General features: G+C 58.0%; 1 protein-coding gene across 1 annotated transcript in view; it reads left to right on the top strand.

Annotated features, from left to right (window-relative positions):
- The first annotated feature begins 6,537 nt into the window (after nucleotides 1-6,537).
- The window catches only part of LOC125943695 (uncharacterized), a 49,906-nt gene continuing 39,074 nt past the window's right edge, over nucleotides 6,538-17,369 (top strand). The window contains exons 1-2 of the mRNA XM_049663160.1: nucleotides 6,538-7,132; nucleotides 7,286-7,648. Of these exons, the coding sequence (XP_049519117.1) occupies nucleotides 6,538-7,132; nucleotides 7,286-7,648 (958 nt within the window). The remainder of the gene's footprint in view (nucleotides 7,133-7,285; nucleotides 7,649-17,369) is intronic.

Raw genomic sequence — 17,369 nt, 5'->3', positions numbered from 1 at the left:
TCGGGACATTGAGGATTATCTGGCTCAGCAACGCATGCCACCGCCTACCGGGTGGCAGTCACGCTCGCCGTCGCCAAGGCGATTTTCACCATCGCCCCAGCGGTATTCGAGCGGACGGTCGCCAAGTCCCCGCCGGGAAAACTAACTACAGCGACCTTTGGGGGCGAGGCCGCTGGCAGTCGACGCGCTGAAGACCTCCGATCGACGCGAGTAAACAAGGGTACCGGTACCCCATCAACTGAACGGAATGACCGGCTTTCGCTCGACATACCGGTGGTGATCGACGGTTACGCGGTTAGCGCTTTAGTGGACACCGGAGCGGACTATTCTATATTAAGCGGGAAGATGGCGACGTTTCTGAAGAAAGTAATTACACCTTGGCATGGCTCGCAGATTCGTACGGCTGGCGGTCACGTCGTTACTCCACTGGGAACCTGCACGACAAGAGTTCGGATTCGAGGATCGACATTCGTGGCGAGTTGCCTTGTCCTACGCGAATGCTCCCGCGACGTCATTCTCGGAGTTGACTTCCTGCAGGAATACGGCGCTGTTATTGACTTACGGGGCGGTGTAGTCACCTTCTCAGCCGACCAAGCAATCGACGCAAACGACGACAATCGACGTGATGACGCGCTACGTGTTTCCGCCGAAAGTGTTAGGCTTCCTCCACGAGCCGGTGTTCTAGTCGAAGTGATGTGCGGTGGAATGCGCGAAGGTGGAGTGGTCGCAGAAAGTAACTTAGCGCATCTACTGACACAAGGTGTTTGTGCGGCCAGGAGTGTGCTACAGCTTCGTGATGGCCGATCTAAGTTGCTAGTCACCAACTTTAGTAATGAGCATCGACACCTCTTCCGCGGTACTTCGATAGCGTTTGCCGAAGAAGTGGAACACGTAGCTGAATGTTTTGCCCCTGAACCAGTGAGGCTGGCTGACAAGTCACTGGGCACCGTCGACATTAATCCCGAGTTATCTAACGACAAACAGGCAGCACTGCACGAGCTCTTGCTTGAATTCAGGGCATGCTTCGCAAGCTCGTCTAAGGTACGCCAGACTTCGGTTACAAGGCACCGGATCATCACATGCGACGACGCACGCCCGATCCACCAGCAGCCTTACCGCGTGTCGGCAAAGGAACGCGCGGCGATTCGTACGCAAGTACAAGAGATGCTTGAAGATGGCGTGATCGAACCTTCCAACAGCTCATGGTCGTCTCCGGTCGTTCTTGTCAAAAAGAAAGATGGAACGCTACGCTTTTGCGTCGACTACCGGAAGCTCAACAACGTAACTAAAAAGGACGTGTACCCACTGCCACGTATCGACGACTCGTTAGATAGACTGCGGCGTGCCCAGTACTTTTCGTCACTCGATTTGAAAAGTGGATACTGGCAGATCGAGGTAGATGAACGAGACCGCGAGAAAACTGCCTTTGTGACTCCCGACGGCCTTTACGAATTTCGAGTGCTCCCTTTCGGTTTGTGTTCAGCCCCAGCAACTTTCCAGCGCATGATGGATACTGTCCTCGCTGGATTGAAGTGGCAGACTTGCCTTGTGTATCTTGACGACGTAGTTGTCTTTTCTGAAACATTTGAGCAACATCTTCATCGCCTGCGGCATGTGCTAGAAGCGCTCCGATCGGCTGACCTCACGCTTAAACCAGAGAAGTGCCACTTCGGTTATGAAGAGCTCAAGTTTCTCGGACACGTCGTCAGCGCCAAAGGAGTTCGACCCGATCCCGACAAGCTTGCCGCTGTAGCAGCTTTTCCTCTTCCTGCCGACAAGAAGGCCGTCCGACGCTTCCTGGGCTTGTGCGCGTATTATCGCCGCTTCATCGACAACTTCTCGAAGATTGCGGAACCCCTGACTCGCCTTACCAGGGATGACACGCCATTTGCCTGGACGAATGAGCAACAAGCGGCCTTCGCTGAACTACGCCAACGCATGCAGTCAGCACCCGTCCTGGCACATTTCGACGAAGAGGCTGACACCGAGGTGCATACTGATGCCAGCAACATCGGCCTTGGCGCAGTACTCGTCCAACGTCAAGACGGCATTGAACGAGTAATAGCCTATGCTAGCCGCTCGCTGTCCCGTGCCGAGGCGAACTACACTACTACAGAAAAAGAGTGTCTCGCGGTCGTCTGGGCGATCACGAAGTTTCGCCCTTATCTCTACGGCCGTCCCTTCAAAGTGGTGACAGACCACCATGCTCTATGTTGGTTGGCGAACATACGCGATCCTTCAGAACGGCTGGCACGGTGGAGCTTGCGGCTACAGGAGTTCGACGTCACCATAGTTTATAAGTCTGGCCGCAAGCACGAAGACGCCGACACGTTGTCGCGTGCTCCCGCCGAATCTTTCAGTCGACAGTCAGAGGACGACGACGGCTTCCTGGGCGCCCTTACTACGTCGGACTTGGTCAAATCGCAGCGTGACGACGCTGAAATTCGACCTCTCATCGACCACTTAGAGGGCCGTGATACAACCATACCACGCCATCTACGTCGCGTCTTGACGTCCTTCTGTCTACGAGACAATGTGCTGTACAAGAAGAACGCCCGCCCGAATGATCGAGCCTACCTCCTAGTAGTTCCCAAAGACTTGCGGGACGATATTCTTTTCGCTTGCCACGACGAGCCTACATCTGGCCACCTCGGCTCCTCACGAACGCTTGCTAGAGTGCGCGAGATGTATTACTGGCCCGGACTTTCAGCAAGCGTCAAGCAGTATGTGAAAGGCTGCCGTGAATGTCAGCGACGAAAGTCACCACCCCTGAAGCCCGCCGGGTTATTGCAACCCATTGAACCACCTCATAAGCCATTCGACCAAGTCGGCTTGGACATTCTTGGGCCTTTTCCTCTGTCAACCGACGGCAACAAGTGGGTGATTGTCGCCACTGACTATTTAACCCGCTATGCCGAGACAGAGGCGCTCCCACGAGCCACGGCTTCTGAGGTAGCGCAGTTCTTCATGTGTCACATTGTATTGCGCCATGGTGCCCCAGCCACTGTTATCACAGATAGAGGAACGGCGTTCACGGCACAGCTCACGGACGAAATTTTTCAACTAAGCAACACCAGGCATCGAAAGACGACCGCTTACCATCCGCAGTCCAACGGCCTTACGGAGCGATTAAACAAGACCATCACAGACATGATCTCTATGTACATCGACGTCCAGCACAAAACATGGGATCGTATCCTGCCTTATGTGACCTTCGCGTATAATACCGCCGTACAAGAAACAACGCGCTTCACACCATTTCGCCTTGTCTACGGCCGCGAAGTACAGACGATGCTGGACGCTATGCTTCCGTGCCACGACGCCGAGAACCTAACTACTGACGCCGAAGAATTTGCTCAGCGCGCTGAGGAGGCTCGCCAGCTCGCGCGGCTGCACATCGGTGAGCAGCAACACGCAGATGCACGGCGCTATAACATCCGTCACCGGCAAGTGCGCTACAGTCCCGGCGACCAAGTGTTGGTGTGGACCCCTGTTCGCCGCCATGGCCTTTGTGAAAAGTTGCTCAGCCGGTATTTTGGCCCGTACAAAGTGCTGCGCCGCATTAGTGACGTGAACTATGAAGTCGTTCCTGACAGTGCGGCGCAAACACGGCGCCGACAACCACCTAGTTCTGACGGAGTTCACGTCGTACGCATGAAGCCTTACGTTGCGCGTTAGTGATTTTTACGCACCCATTTGCACCTAATGCACTTACCTCTTCGTTTCTAGAGAGGTAGAGAATTGTTTCTAGCTACGCTGCTGTAGCTCTCGCTGTGTTCTGTGCGCGAGCATCTTCATTGAGCGTGTGTTGTTTTTTTTGTTGTTGTTTTTTTTCCTTTCCCACACCACTTCTTGAGCATCGAGCCGATGCTCTTTCCGAGGAAGGGGGGAAATGTCACCTGTAGTAGTGGGCATAGGGCAAGCGCAGAGGCGCAAGAAGAAAGAAGTGCGCGTGCTAACCGCCCCGCTCGATAGCTGCCTCTCGCTGCCGTTTTCGCCAGAGTCCCAGCCGCTCCCAATAAACGTCGTCAGCCCCTTTTGAAGACCCGTGGCAATATATATATTGTGGCGTATACACGCGGATACATTGGGCGCGGATACATAGGGCGCGTATAGACGTTTTCACGAGGGCGATCCCGACGGTCTGGCGTGGAGAGTGTGTCAGTGTTGCCTGTTTGGTCTGGACTGTGAGCTTGCCTTGCGCTTGCATTGCGGAGTGGTAGCTTTCCTTCGATGTTTCCGTTTATTTTTGTCACGAATGACTTACGCTCGTAAATAATGGCATATACACTCATCAAAAGGCTACAGGCTAGCACTGTGCAGTTTATGGGTGCACAAACAACCAGCGGAAAATAACGATTTTGGGGACTAAGTGTGTCCACAACACAGCACTCCGCAAGACCACTGCCGCGATGTGGTATGTTCACGCTTCGCCGGTTTCCTGCATCACCTGAGGACTTGGCATTTCAGTCTAATGTGAACCAATGCACACATCAGTAAAATAACGCATATTGGTAAACTCTTTTCGGCACATTTCCCAACAGGTTGCGATAATTGTCAGCTCTTCGATGCAATATTTTCTCGTATGTAGTGGCAGAGGCTACATTTGTTATTCTTGAAACACGACTTCATTCCAGTGCCTAGTAGGGGTCACACGGCGCACGTTTGATCGTGATCGAGCCCTATATGGGTCGAATTCCTTGGTCGCGATTGGCTTCTTTGCTCAATCTGCGGAAGGGAGCCATGCAATCACGGTCGAACATTCCGATTCAGATCGGTCTCGATCGCTATCGAAAGTGTTTGTGTGACACCGGTATACGACAAATTGGAGCACTCTGCGAGAGAACTAGTCGGTAAATACACTTCGCAACAATCTGGAAAAATCGTGTCCTATGGAAGATGTATGCAGACCCTGTGTCCACCAAAACATTGTCTCTGCGGTCACACGCACCCTACGCGGCCCTGCCCATAAAGGTAATTAACTTCAACAGTGTGGTGCTGCATCGAGATCACCCATCTTTGAGCGTCGTCTATGTGCTTGGGCAGCAAGAGATTGCAAAAACTAACGTGTCAACCTCATCAGCGTGGCCTAGCTCCAGTGCTAGAGTTCGGGAACCGTAATGCGCTAACTGTGCGTGGCGTAGAAACGCGCTAAATGAGCCCGCTCAAGTAAGAGCGTAAAAAAACGGTATTCGCATGGGTACGCGGACAATACCATCATGCTTGCAAGAATAACAGTAACGAACAAAATAAATTCGCACAGTCGATCAAGTGAAATACTTACGTGAGTGCAGAGACCGCTTCGCTGACCACAAAGCGTTTTTCACTCATGGTCAGTAGTGGTTTACAGTCATATGCATATGTATTTATTCGGCAATTGTTAAGACTCGACATTACTTTATTAGGAACATAGCACAGTGAGACGGTGTAAGTGAAACAAGAGAAAGAGCAGAGATGGCCCTAACGCTGCAATATTATTGGCTTATTTCGCTTCAGAGATAGCGCACACGAACAATTCTTGCCGTACGCGATATCTTCAATACAAACTTCGCGCACAATCTACGTTAAGGTTCACCGTGAGCGAAGCTTGTTCCAAATTCAGACATTCGAAAGAAAAGCCATTCCAGGTAAACAAACGTAAAAAATAGGTAAACAAATATATCTTTATAACAAGTCCTGTTATAATCCCTATTGGGATTGACAGTATGTATAAATAAATAAATAAATACTAAAAACAAAAATCTAGCACCTGGGCTGTATCAGTCGCGCTGGCATCTGTGATCACTGCCGCGCGTCGTTTCGCTGCAGGTACCGCGCTGCTCGATCTCCATGCTTTATGCTTTGACATTTGGTTATAAGCGCCCTGCACCGCACCAGATCCAATAAATTTTGCATGATTGAGCTGTTCAGATGCGTCGGAAGCGTATGGAGTAACCACCGCATATCTACCAACCACTGGCACGCGTCGTCGGGCCGCCGGCGCCTGGTTCTATAAGCATTGCCCGACAGCTACGTACGCGCCTGCTTTCGCTAAATGAGGCAACCCTCAATCGCGAAACGCAATGGTGATCAGATTCAATCGACGATACGGTCACATGTGCCCAGCAATAACAATGAAATATACCGCTGATTAGCACGCCAGGTCTCGACGAAGCAGACGCGGCTGCCGCCGCTACCGACGAAGAAACACCACATCCACTGGCTGGGCTTGCTGTTGCCATGGCAAACTACACTGAGCGCTCACGCGAGCACGTGAAACATGTAACAAGTCAAGCGGCACAAGTCAAGCGAAGCGGAAGAAAACAATCGAAATAATGCGCGGCGAAGATCACACAACCGAAGTGCGGCCGGCCTGCACTCGCAAGGCGCACAGTCCAAAATGGCGGCGACACTAGACGTCGCTTGTGTTGGCCAATGGCGCTGCTCAAACGTCGGTTTCTGAAAAGGTCTATAAAGGGAATTTTTCTTCTGCGTGACAGCAAGCGCTTGCGTGGCTCAGTGATTCCGCGTTCAACTTTTGGGAAGGACGGACGTGTGATGGCTCGCTCCGTGCGAGGTTCTTCGGCGGCCGCTGCTGGCCGCGGTGACAGGTTTTATTCTGCACCCTCGGATTACAGGATTTTGCTCCTGACATTGCCTTCGGGAGAGAGCATGCAGCAGTGTGTGTTTTTGCACGGTGACCTGGCAAAAAGACCATATCGTCTGGAAGATTTTCGAGAGCTACTGGAAGAAGCGGGCATCATCAAGAACATCACGGGTATAGGAGCCTTCCAGATGAACCACATCTGGCTGGTCAAGCTGCACAGAAAGGCTGACAAGGATGCTCTGGGGAAAACGGGTGGACTTCAGGTCAAAGGCGGCTTATGCGCTGTCATTGACCACATCCAGCAAGACGTCACCGTGAAAGTCCACTGGGTCGACTTTGCTGTCCAAAACGAGAGCTTTCGGCAAGTGTTGAGCAACTTTGGTGACGTCCTTGAGATTTCTAACGACAACTGGTCCGTCGCTGGCTTTGAACATGAGACGTCCACGACGAGGGTGGTGCGAATGAGACTTAAGGAAGGTGTTGTACTTGACGACCTGCCGCACCTTTTCAAGTTTGGAAGTTGCAGCGTCCTTCTTGTGGCCCCGGGTCGGTCACCGCTTTGTTTGAGATGCCGCAGGCAAGGACACATACGACGGGACTGCCAGACGCCACGCTTTGGAGTGTGTCGGGTGTTTGGACATGAAAGCCAAGATTGTGCAAGAAGTTACGGTAGAGTAACTCAAACGATTATCCCAACAGACGACGTACAAGAGAACATAATGGACGCGGAGGAAGCTGAAAAGTCTGCCCCCAACAGCAACATCAAGGAACACGTAGGCGAGGTCCAGGATACGGACGCCAAGATAGCTGGAGGGACAATGCCTGACAGCCAGGACTTGACGAAGGCAACTGAAGAGCGTGCGGAAACAGTCTGCACGCAGGAGGCACCGCTCTTAAGTCAAGCAAGTGAAGAGGAAGACCTGAGCGATTGTACCGAGACCACTACCGAAGAAGAGAAAGCAGACGCTACGGGGGCGACCGCGGCGCGCGGGAAGCGTCTCAGAACGGGCATTCCGAAGTTGACGGAGGAGAGGACCGAACGCAAGGTTAAACGCCTGGAGCGTCAGTGGCAACGGGAGTTCGCCCTGACTGTCGAAGAGAGAGGTTGTGTTGCGTCTCGCTCCGACGACCTCGCCTCGCCAGTCGCGCCTAGCTCTTCTCCCGTGCGGTCGTGCCTGCACTTCGCCCCGGCGTGTGCTGCACGAGCCGCGTGGCTCACCATCGTCGGCGACGTCACCTGCAGCCGCGCACGATTTGCGCGTCCCAACGCGCAACCTCGTGTGTTCCCTGCGGGATTGCATCGTGCGACGAGTGGATTTGCTTCAGTGTTGTGCTCCGCGAGTGGCGTGCCCAACCCGACATCTGTGCCGCGTCCCCGGCTGTGCCGCCTCGTGCGCGCATCGCGTGGTCGGTGCTGTGCGCGCGACGTGCGTGTAGTGTGTTTGCCCCCTGTGCCGCGCGGTTCGCGTGTTGACTGCAGAGCCGAGCGGCATGGAGGGCTTCCGCAGGCCAGGAGAGCGCCCGCCGCGCGCGGGCCATCGTCGAAGTGCGAGCACGTCTCTCGCGACCCTTGTGCCCGTGACGCTACAAGCGCTACAAGCGTCGCGTGAGCGAGGCGAACTAGAGGTGCGCGCCGCCGAGATCGTGGACGCGTGGATAAAGAAACAGGCCACCACCACCCAAGCAGCTGCCGCCGCGGCCGCCGTCACCGAGACACACGTGGCGCCGGCGGCGCCTTCCCCCCAGGCGATCCTTCTCCCCGCGGAGCAAGTCGCCGCCATTGCAGACTTGGCCAGCGCCGCCCCGCTGCCCCCTTCGGACGACGAGGAGGCCATGGACTCCTCCTCCTCGCGCAAACGCACGCGCGAAGCAGAGAGCGAGGAGGAGGAGCAAACCGGTCGCCGCAAGCTGCCGCCGCCGACCGCCCCACCTTGCCCGGAGAGCAGGGACGACGGCGACGCCATCTCCCGGCGCCCGGGGGACTCAGCCGCCTCCTCGTCACCGCCCGCGGCAAGAGATGGCGCCCCCGCCGATCCGCCGCCTGCGCCGGCTCTCCTGCTCCCCTCGAGCATCAGCGCCGCCCCTCGGACGCCCGGCGAGTCGTCCGCTGCCTCCTTCGCGCTCTCCCCGAGGGAGGGCGCGGGCATCAACACGGTAGCTCCTCCGGCTGCCGGCGAGGCTGGCGCGAGCCCTGCTGCGTCGTCTGCTACGGCGGACGCTCGTGACGCGCCCGAGTCTGTGCCGTTGGGGCTCGCGCACGATCCCCGAACAGACACAGCCCCAGCCGGTCCGACGCAGCACGGCCTCGCCCACCCAGCGGCGAGGTTCCTAAAGGATCCCCCCCACCCCACTCTACCGAGGCAGGAGGGGAAAAACAAGAAGAAGAAGCAGAAGAAGGCGGGGAAAAGCTCTGCACCCAAACAGGCTTCCCCCCCTGCTGCCCCTCCGGCCCCGAGGCCCACTCTGGCAGGCTCCGGCACACCCACAGCCAAGGCTGCTGCACAGGAGGCCTCATCCACCCATGCACCACCAGCTGAGGGCTTCCAGCTGGTGCTGTCCAAGGCCGATCGCCGCCGCGCAAGGGCACCAGTGAGTGCTGCCATCCCGGTGGACCCCGCCGTCATTGGCACGGCCCTCTTCCGCCCATCTGTGGTGGGTGGCACCTTCAGAGGAGCACCACGCCTCTCTCTTGCGGCGGTGCTCTCAGCGCGGCCAGGTGTTGCCGCTGTGAGAGTCAATCACAGGCGCAACATCGTGGCCGTCGACGCCACCACCCAGAGGTGCTTGGAGGAGCTGCTGGCCACCACGGAGCTCCGGGGAATACCGGTGACTGCCCGGCAGCCTGCCGAGCGAGGCAGGAGCACTGGTTTTGTCCACGGCGCCGACGGCATCCCCGCAGACGCGGACCTGCTGGGGGCCATTGAGTCGGGAGTCCCAGTGCTGGCTGCTACCAGGGAGGCCGATACCATCACCATCCGGTTCGCGGGGCCGGTCCCCCCTGAGCATGTGAGAATCTACAAGCTCCGGTTCAGGGTGCGGCCGTCCAGACCGCGTCCACTGCAGTGCCAGCAGTGTGGCCGCTTTGGGCACGTGGCTGCCTCCTGCGACTCGCCATCCAGCTGCCGTCATTGTGGGAGGTCTCACGAGCAGGGTGACAGCTGCCCCAACGCGGCCCACTGCCGCAACTGCGGTGGCCACCACCCCGCAAATACTCCTGCCTGCCCCAGGTGGCAAGAGGAACGCAGGGTGGCCACCATCTTGGCAACTGCCCCTGCTCCCCTCTCCCGCCGGGCAGTCCGCGCTGGTGTCCGGGAGGAGAACCTGCAGGCCAAGGCCACCTCAACGCCTGTGCAGGGCCTGTCTTATGCACAGGCACTGGCCGGCCTCCCACAGGCGCCCCAGCAGAAGGCAGCCACCCCCCCCCCCCGGACGGCCCCCCACACCGGCCCCACGGAAGCAGCGACGCCAGCCGCCTGCCACCCCTGGGAGCGAGCCCACCACAGCCCCAGCATCACTGGCAATGCCTGGCCCGGACCCTCGGGACCAGATCATTGCCAGCCTGCAGCTCGCCCTGAAGGCCATCGGGGAGATGCTGCCTGCCGAGAGCCCCCTCCGAGCCATCTGCCTGCAGGCAGTGGCAGTCCCGACCACAGTCAACCAGCATGGCTGATCCCTCACCAGCCACAGCTGGGAAATGCCGTCGCCGCCCGAGTGTTCTCCAATGGAACACCAACTCACTGCGGCGGCGGCATGCAGAGCTGTGCGCGCACCTCCTGCGGTGTGATTTCGACGTCCTCGCACTGCAGGAGGTGTACACTGTGGCAGAGGACCTGCGGCTGCCGGGATACACGGGCTACTCTGGCGCCACCACCTGCTCGACGCAGAGCTGCACGGACGCTCCCTGCCTGGAGTGTGCCCACAAGAAGGGGAAGCCGAGGACTGCCATCTACGTCCGCAGCAGCCTGGCCCACTCGGTGACCCCAGTCTCGGACGTCGTAGGCGGCGCCATGGAGTGCTGTGCTGTCACGGTACGCCTTGACAGACAGGACACGACCGTGGCGAGCGTCTACGTTCGTCCTGGACAACAGTGGGACCCCTCCAGCCTGGTGCGGCTTGCAGCACGCCTCGGCGGACATGCAGTCCTGTGCGGTGACTTCAACGCCCACCACACCGACTGGGGCAGCCGCAGGTGCACCCGCCGAGGCAGGGACCTCTGCGACGCCATCAGCCGAGCAGGCCTGGTGGTACTCAACAAAGGAGGACCCACGTACGTCCGCCGTGGGGTGAGCACAGCCATCGACCTCTCCCTTACCACCGAGCAGCGCTCCTATGACTGGGCTACAACTCCCGACACTTGGGGATCTGATCACTTCCCCATCTTGATCACCCCCGGGTGTGGGAGAAGGCCGAGGTCACGAACATACCACGTCACAGACTGGTCCCTGTTCAGGAAGCGCTGCAGTGAGTTGGAAGATGGCTGTGACCTCCTGAGTGCCATCATGGAGTGCGCCCAGGCAGCCACAGTCCAGTGCTCTGCTCTGCCCGATACTCCTGCCCCGGATCTGCTCCTGCTCAACCTCCGTGCGTCCAGGCGACGCGTGGAGCGCCGAGCAATCCGGACGGGCAATGCAGAACACTGGACCGAATACAGGAGAGCGGATGCCCGCTGCAGACGACAGGCCAGGCGCAGAAGGAGCCAGAGCTGGGGGAGCCTCTGCGCCACCATCGAGAACCGCTCCAGGGGCCCCCTGGCCTGGCGCCTCCTAAAGTCCCTGACCGGCAGGAAAGTCAACCGCCACCCCGTCCTCGCGGTGGCTATCTCGCTGGGCATCAGCGAGGCGGCCCTGGCGGAGTTGCTAGCGGACCACTTCGCCCCCCCGGCTGCCCTCGCTGCGGCCATCCTGCCGGTCGGACTTCCCCCTGCCAACCCGCCTACCTGCCTGCTGGAGCTGCATCCGGAGTGGGCGACCAGCCAGATCGCGGCCATCTGCCAGGACCCACTGACTCTCCACGAGCTGCAGACGGCCCTGAGGAGGGGCAAGCGTCGCAGTGCACCGGGAGCAGACGGAGTGACACTCCAGATGCTCCGCAACCTGGCCACCAGTGAACAACGACGCCTGCTCGACTGCTACAACAACATCTGGTGGTCAGGACAGGTGCCGGAGGCCTGGCGCACAGCCATCGTGGCCCCCATTCTGAAGAGCAATAAGCCGGCTAACGAGCTGTCCTCATACCGACCGGTCTCTCTCACCTCCGCTGCCTGCAAGGTGATGGAGGCCATTGCTCTGGCACGGCTCGAATGGGTGGCCCGCGCCTGCGGGTTCCTCGCGGACCAGCAGACAGGCTTCCGGCGCCGAAGGTGCACTGCGGACTCCATCGCAGACGTCGTCTCCACCTTGGAGGACGCCAGGGCCAGCGGAGACCTCGCCATGCTCCTCCTCATCGACGTCAAGGGGGCGTTCGATGGCCTCCCACATGCGGTCGTCCAGCAGGCTCTGGACCTCCTGGGCATTGACGGCAACCTGCGGCGGTTCCTGTCATCGTTCCTGAACGACCGCACCCTCAGGGTCCGCGTGGGCCATGCAAGGAGCACTCCCCGTCCGGTCGCAGCAGGCGTACCACAAGGGTCAGTGGTGAGCCCGTTTCTCTTCAACCTCGCCCTGGCCCGGTTGCCTGCTGCACTGCCGACCGACCCTCACTACAAGGTGGAGTGCTCCATCTACGCGGATGACATCGCCCTGTGGGTGCGGGGACCGCCGCAGTCAAGCCGCCACGTGTGCCTGGCCCTCCAGAGAGCCCTGGACACCACGGACGCCTACCTGGGAAGCATCGGACTCTCGGTTTCGACGGGGAAGACGGTGGCCCTCCTCGTCCACCCGAGAGCAACGGCACGGCGCTCAGCTCCCCGGCTGCAGCTGGAAGGCGTGCGCATCCCATGGAGTACGACTGTGTCGTACCTTGGGCTGCGCATCGACCACCGGCTAACCTGGCGACCGGCAGTCGGGGCCATGCAGACACAGACCATCAGAGTCCGCAAGGCCGTGTCGCAGCTCCTTGCTCATGGAGAGGGCTGCTCGGTGAAGTGGGCCCTGCGGCTCTACGAGGCGGCGGCCACATCACGCCTGCGGTACGCCCTCCCGCTGGTGGCGCTGCCGCCACGCCGCCTCGAAAAGTTGGAGCTGCAGCACCGGGCGGCCATCCGACTCTGCCTGGGCGTCCCCCGGAGCTCCCAGATTGCCGCTACCCTTGTGGAGGCTGGAGCATGGCCCCTGTCGCTCCTCTTCCTGCAGCAGGGGCTGAGGCACGTCGACCGCCTCCACCATGCTCCTGATGGCAGAGGCCTGCTGCGTCGCCTCCAGTCCCGGCCTTCCTCAAGGATGGGTCAGCTGTGCCGCCTCTACGAGGAGGTGGTTGGCAACCCACCGCCGAATGCGGTACAGCTGCCCCCACCGCAGAGGCCTCCTGTCCCCATCGCCACGGAGCTGCCCGGGATTTCGAAGAGGCGCTCGCCCGCTTGCGCCCTGCAGCAGACGGCCGCCTGCCTCCTGGACGAGACCCTCGGAGACCACCTCCTGGTGTACGTCGACGGTTCGGTGGTACCGGACACCGGCTCTGCCACGGCGGCCTGCACGGCACCAGCCCTGCAGAAGAGCAGGCAGTGTCGACTGCCCAGACACGCCAGCTCGACTGCAGCGGAGGTGGCAGGCCTCCACCTGGCCGTCGACCTACTCTCCGAGGAGCTTCCTGGGGTACCAGCGGCCATCCTCTGCGACTCCAAGGCAGCCCTCCTCGGCCTGCAGAGGCCAGAAAGCGCCAGCCTTGGAGTCGCACTGCTGTCTACCCGGCTGACAGCGCTGCAGGACGCAGGCCACCTGGTGTCCCTGCACTGGATCCCCGCCCACGTAGGGATCCCGGGCAACGAGGCAGCCGACACCCGGGCGAAGGACGCCCACCACACCACTGTGCCCCTCAGTCGGGCCGTGACGGAGGGCGACTTCACTGGGCTGAGGCTGCGGCGACACCTGGCGACCCACCACCCAGACAAACGGGTGGCACTGGGATGCCCCCCACGACCACTCCCCCAGCGAGGCCTGGCTCGCAGGGAGACCTCGCTCCTTCTCCGGCTCCGCATCGGCTGCAGCTGGACGGCAGCACGCAGCTACCGACTGGGACGAGCGACGTCCCCGGCCTGCAGCTCCTGCGGGGAGCCGGAGACGATCGAACATCTCCTGCTGGCCTGCCCGGCGTACCTCCAGCAGCGGGGCCCACTCCTGCAGGAGTTTCGCCGCCTGGGCCTCCCCTCTGGCAAGGAGGAAGATCTCCTCTTCCCCGGCCGACACCACCTTTCTGCACTTCGAGGCGTCGTGGAGTTCCTTGACTCGTCAGGGCTCTCCTCACGCCTCTAAGGACATTTCTACAAGCGGGAAGGCCTCACGGCCTCCCACCCCACCCCGGGCCTGACCGGCCTGGCACAACACCCCTGCAGACTCTGCGGCACACCAAGGCCTTCCATCTCGGCCTGATACGTGCCGCCTATGCCTGCCGGTTTTGCTTCGCCCAGCCATGGCGACTCCACTCTATCCCTTCTTTCGCTCCCACTTACCCCTCCCCGTTGGCGCTGAGCCGTGCTCCCTCAAGGGCTGCAGAAGATAGCGCCAACCTTTCCCTTTCCCTCAAGAACCACTTATCATCATATCAGTGGCAACGCGTTGCTGGCGCCAAGGGTAAAAAAAAGTTGTCGCAGTTTCACCTGAAAGGCGAAGCATCAATTGCGACAGCAAATTTGAAGACAGCTATACGGAGTAATGATAGCAGCTTTATCAGCTGTATAAACTTGGACATGCAGCAGCACCGGCAACACGCAGAACTGTTGTCGACGCCGTCGGCGTTTTGCCCGCGTTCACTCAAAATGCGTGCGGCGTTGGTGACTGTTGCCGGAGCCTCTGATATAAATAAGCACTTGGTGCCGCAGCTAAACGTCGCCTCCCTTCCCTCCCCCCCCTCCCCGACGGCCTGTCGCGCGTCGGAAGAAGGCACGTTTGCTCTACATTCAGAGGAGGAAAGAGACGCCTACTTCTGCAGCCCTTAATGGAGCACAGCGCAGAACGCGCGTTTGTTCTCCGCCGTGCGTTCACTCCCCATGAAAGCGCGCGTCCCTCGCTCCCTTTCACTCGCACATACAGCGTTTGGCGCGCGGCGACGATTTCATTTCCATTGACGTCATACGGAACCTCACGGCGACGGCGACGGCGACGCCGACGGCAGAAATCTGCTTTTGAGTGTCCATATAATTGCTATCGCAATAAAAATATGCCCCCGAAGTCCGGTCGCCGGTGCGGGGTCAGAGACGAGACAAGTAAATCCCCGGTATTCCCACTGCAGGGTAGAGCCACGGTAAGCGTTGTACTGTTGGTTCGCGCTTACAATCAGTAGGATTAGTGTACCTGCACCATTACGCGTCGGTACGCTCAATGTACAGGGTCTGGGGTCTAGTCGCAATCAATATCAGGTCAAACGCATGATGCAAGAGAGAGACCTAGACCTGCTTGCGGTCCAGGAGACTAAGGTTAGCAGAGAGGCGGCGACCGACAGATTGGTAGCACAATCTTTTTTACGTTTACGTTTACGTTTTTACGTTTTTATGTATGCGTGAGCCATGCGGTGGGAACATCAGCTGGATGTATCTTGTTTGTTAAACATTCTATTGGCATTGTTGTGGAAACGGTTACAAGCTGCTTGCAAGGACGTTTTGTTTTATTGCGATAGCAATTATATGGACACTCAAAAGCAGATTTCTGCCGTCACCGTCGCCGTGAGGTTCCGTATGACGTCAATGGAGATTAAATCGTCGCCGATGATGATGATAAGTGGTTCTTGAGGGAAAGGGAAAGGTTGGCGCTATCTTCTGCAGCCCTTGAGGGAGCACGGCTCAGCGCCAATACGCCGAACGCTGTATGTGCGAGTGAAAGGGCGCGAGGGGCGCGCGCTTTCACAGGGAGTGAACGCACGGCGGAGAACAAACGCGCTTTCTGCGCCGTGCTCCCTTAAGGGCTGCAGAAGTAGGCGTCTCTTTCCTCCTTTACAATCACCATATATGTAGAGCAAACGCGCCTTCTTCCGATGCGCAAGAGGCCGTGGGGGAGGGGGGGGGGGGGGAGGGAAGGGAGGCGACGTTTAGCTGCGGCACCAAGTGCTTATTTATATCAGAGGCTCCGGCAACACTCACCAACGCCGCACGCATTTTGAGCGAACGCGGGCAAAACGCCGACGGCGTCGACAACAGTTCTGCGTGTTGCCGATGCTGCTGCATGTCAAAGTTTATACAGCTGATAAAGCTAATATCATTACTCCGTATAGCTCTCTACCAATTTGCTATCGCAATTGATGCCTCGCCTTTCAGGTGAAACTGCGACAACTTTTATTGCGATAGCAATTATATGGACACTTCAACCGGATTTCTGCCGTCGTCGTCGCCGTCGTCGTCGCCGTGAGGTTCCCTATAGATAAAATCTTCGCCGCGTGCCGTATGCTCGAGCGGAAGCGTGCGGGGACGCGCGCTATCACGGAGAGCGAACGCACTCAATCTCCCACGCGCAAGCAAGGAAGCGGGAAGCCAGCGCCGGAGGGAGCGGGGGGGGGGGCGCACTTCTACTCTGCCAAGAACCGCGCTCGTCGCGCGCTCGCACCGTCTCTTATCTCCACACGGCTCTGACCTTTATGCGCCGTGCATTCGCCGCTCAGTTTCCGTTGAAGCGATAGACCGCACGTACCTTCGCCGCTGTGGCGTATCCGCTTGCTGCCAGAGTTTTGTCGGTCGTTGTCTGCAGTCAATCAGTGTGATCTATTCATGTTTGTTTGTGCGCGCTGACACCACGCTTATTCATTCAGTTAGTAATAGTCGGGCCACATTTTCCAACGCACGCTACACATGCAATGCTGCCCGGATCGGCAGTGCAGCGCTACAGGTGTGTCCCTTCGCACGCGCTGCCCACGGGAAGCGCTTCTCATCAACACCACCGTTTCACACGCGCCTTCTCGTGGTCATCGAGTCTCTCTTCATGTCGGTCTACTTACGCCGCAGCACACCTGCTTACTTAATCAGCTCATGTGTACTACAATTCATATTGCTACCAAAGCCGCTCACCTTACTTCGTATGACATTGCTGTGTTGCTATCGCATTCATTGCTTCGCCCTTAGGGCGAAACTGTGACATTTTTTTATGTGACCTTACTTACTGGGAGGCAAAATTTATATTTATTTGTGTCTACGCACCTACAAAGCCGCATGAAAGATGTTTGTTCTTTCGCGAACTGAGTACGTATTTTGATTGTGAATGGTGTGTGATTGTGTTGGGTGACTTTAACTGTGTCCTTGATGAAGAAGACCGTTCAACCACTGCTAGTACAAATGATGAAAGTGCTGCTTTTCTTAAAGAATGCGTGAGCAAATTTTCTTTAAGTGATGTGGCACAGTTCGCAAGGGGTGGAAGTCGCCAAAACTTCACACACTTTCAAGGCACCAGTCATGCACGACTAGATCGTGCGTACGTGTGTTCAGAGATTGCGCGTCTGTGTCAGAATACGATGTTGATGCTGTCTTTTTTAGTGATCATTGTATAGTGAGGTTTGAGATAGGCCGAAAGCAAAAAAGAAAACTTGAATAGGAAAGGTGGAAATTGAACACTAAGCTAATCAGCGATGAAGTGTTCTTAGATAAAACAAATAAATCGAGCAGTTTTTTAGTGACACACTACGCAGTGCCGCAGAAAAATGGGAGTTGTTT

This window comes from Dermacentor silvarum, chromosome 2, assembly GCF_013339745.2.
Source record: "Dermacentor silvarum isolate Dsil-2018 chromosome 2, BIME_Dsil_1.4, whole genome shotgun sequence".
Lineage (NCBI taxonomy): Eukaryota > Metazoa > Arthropoda > Arachnida > Ixodida > Ixodidae > Dermacentor > Dermacentor silvarum.
Note: the sequence above shows the minus strand (reverse complement) of the source record. Positions and strands in the feature narration are given on the sequence as shown.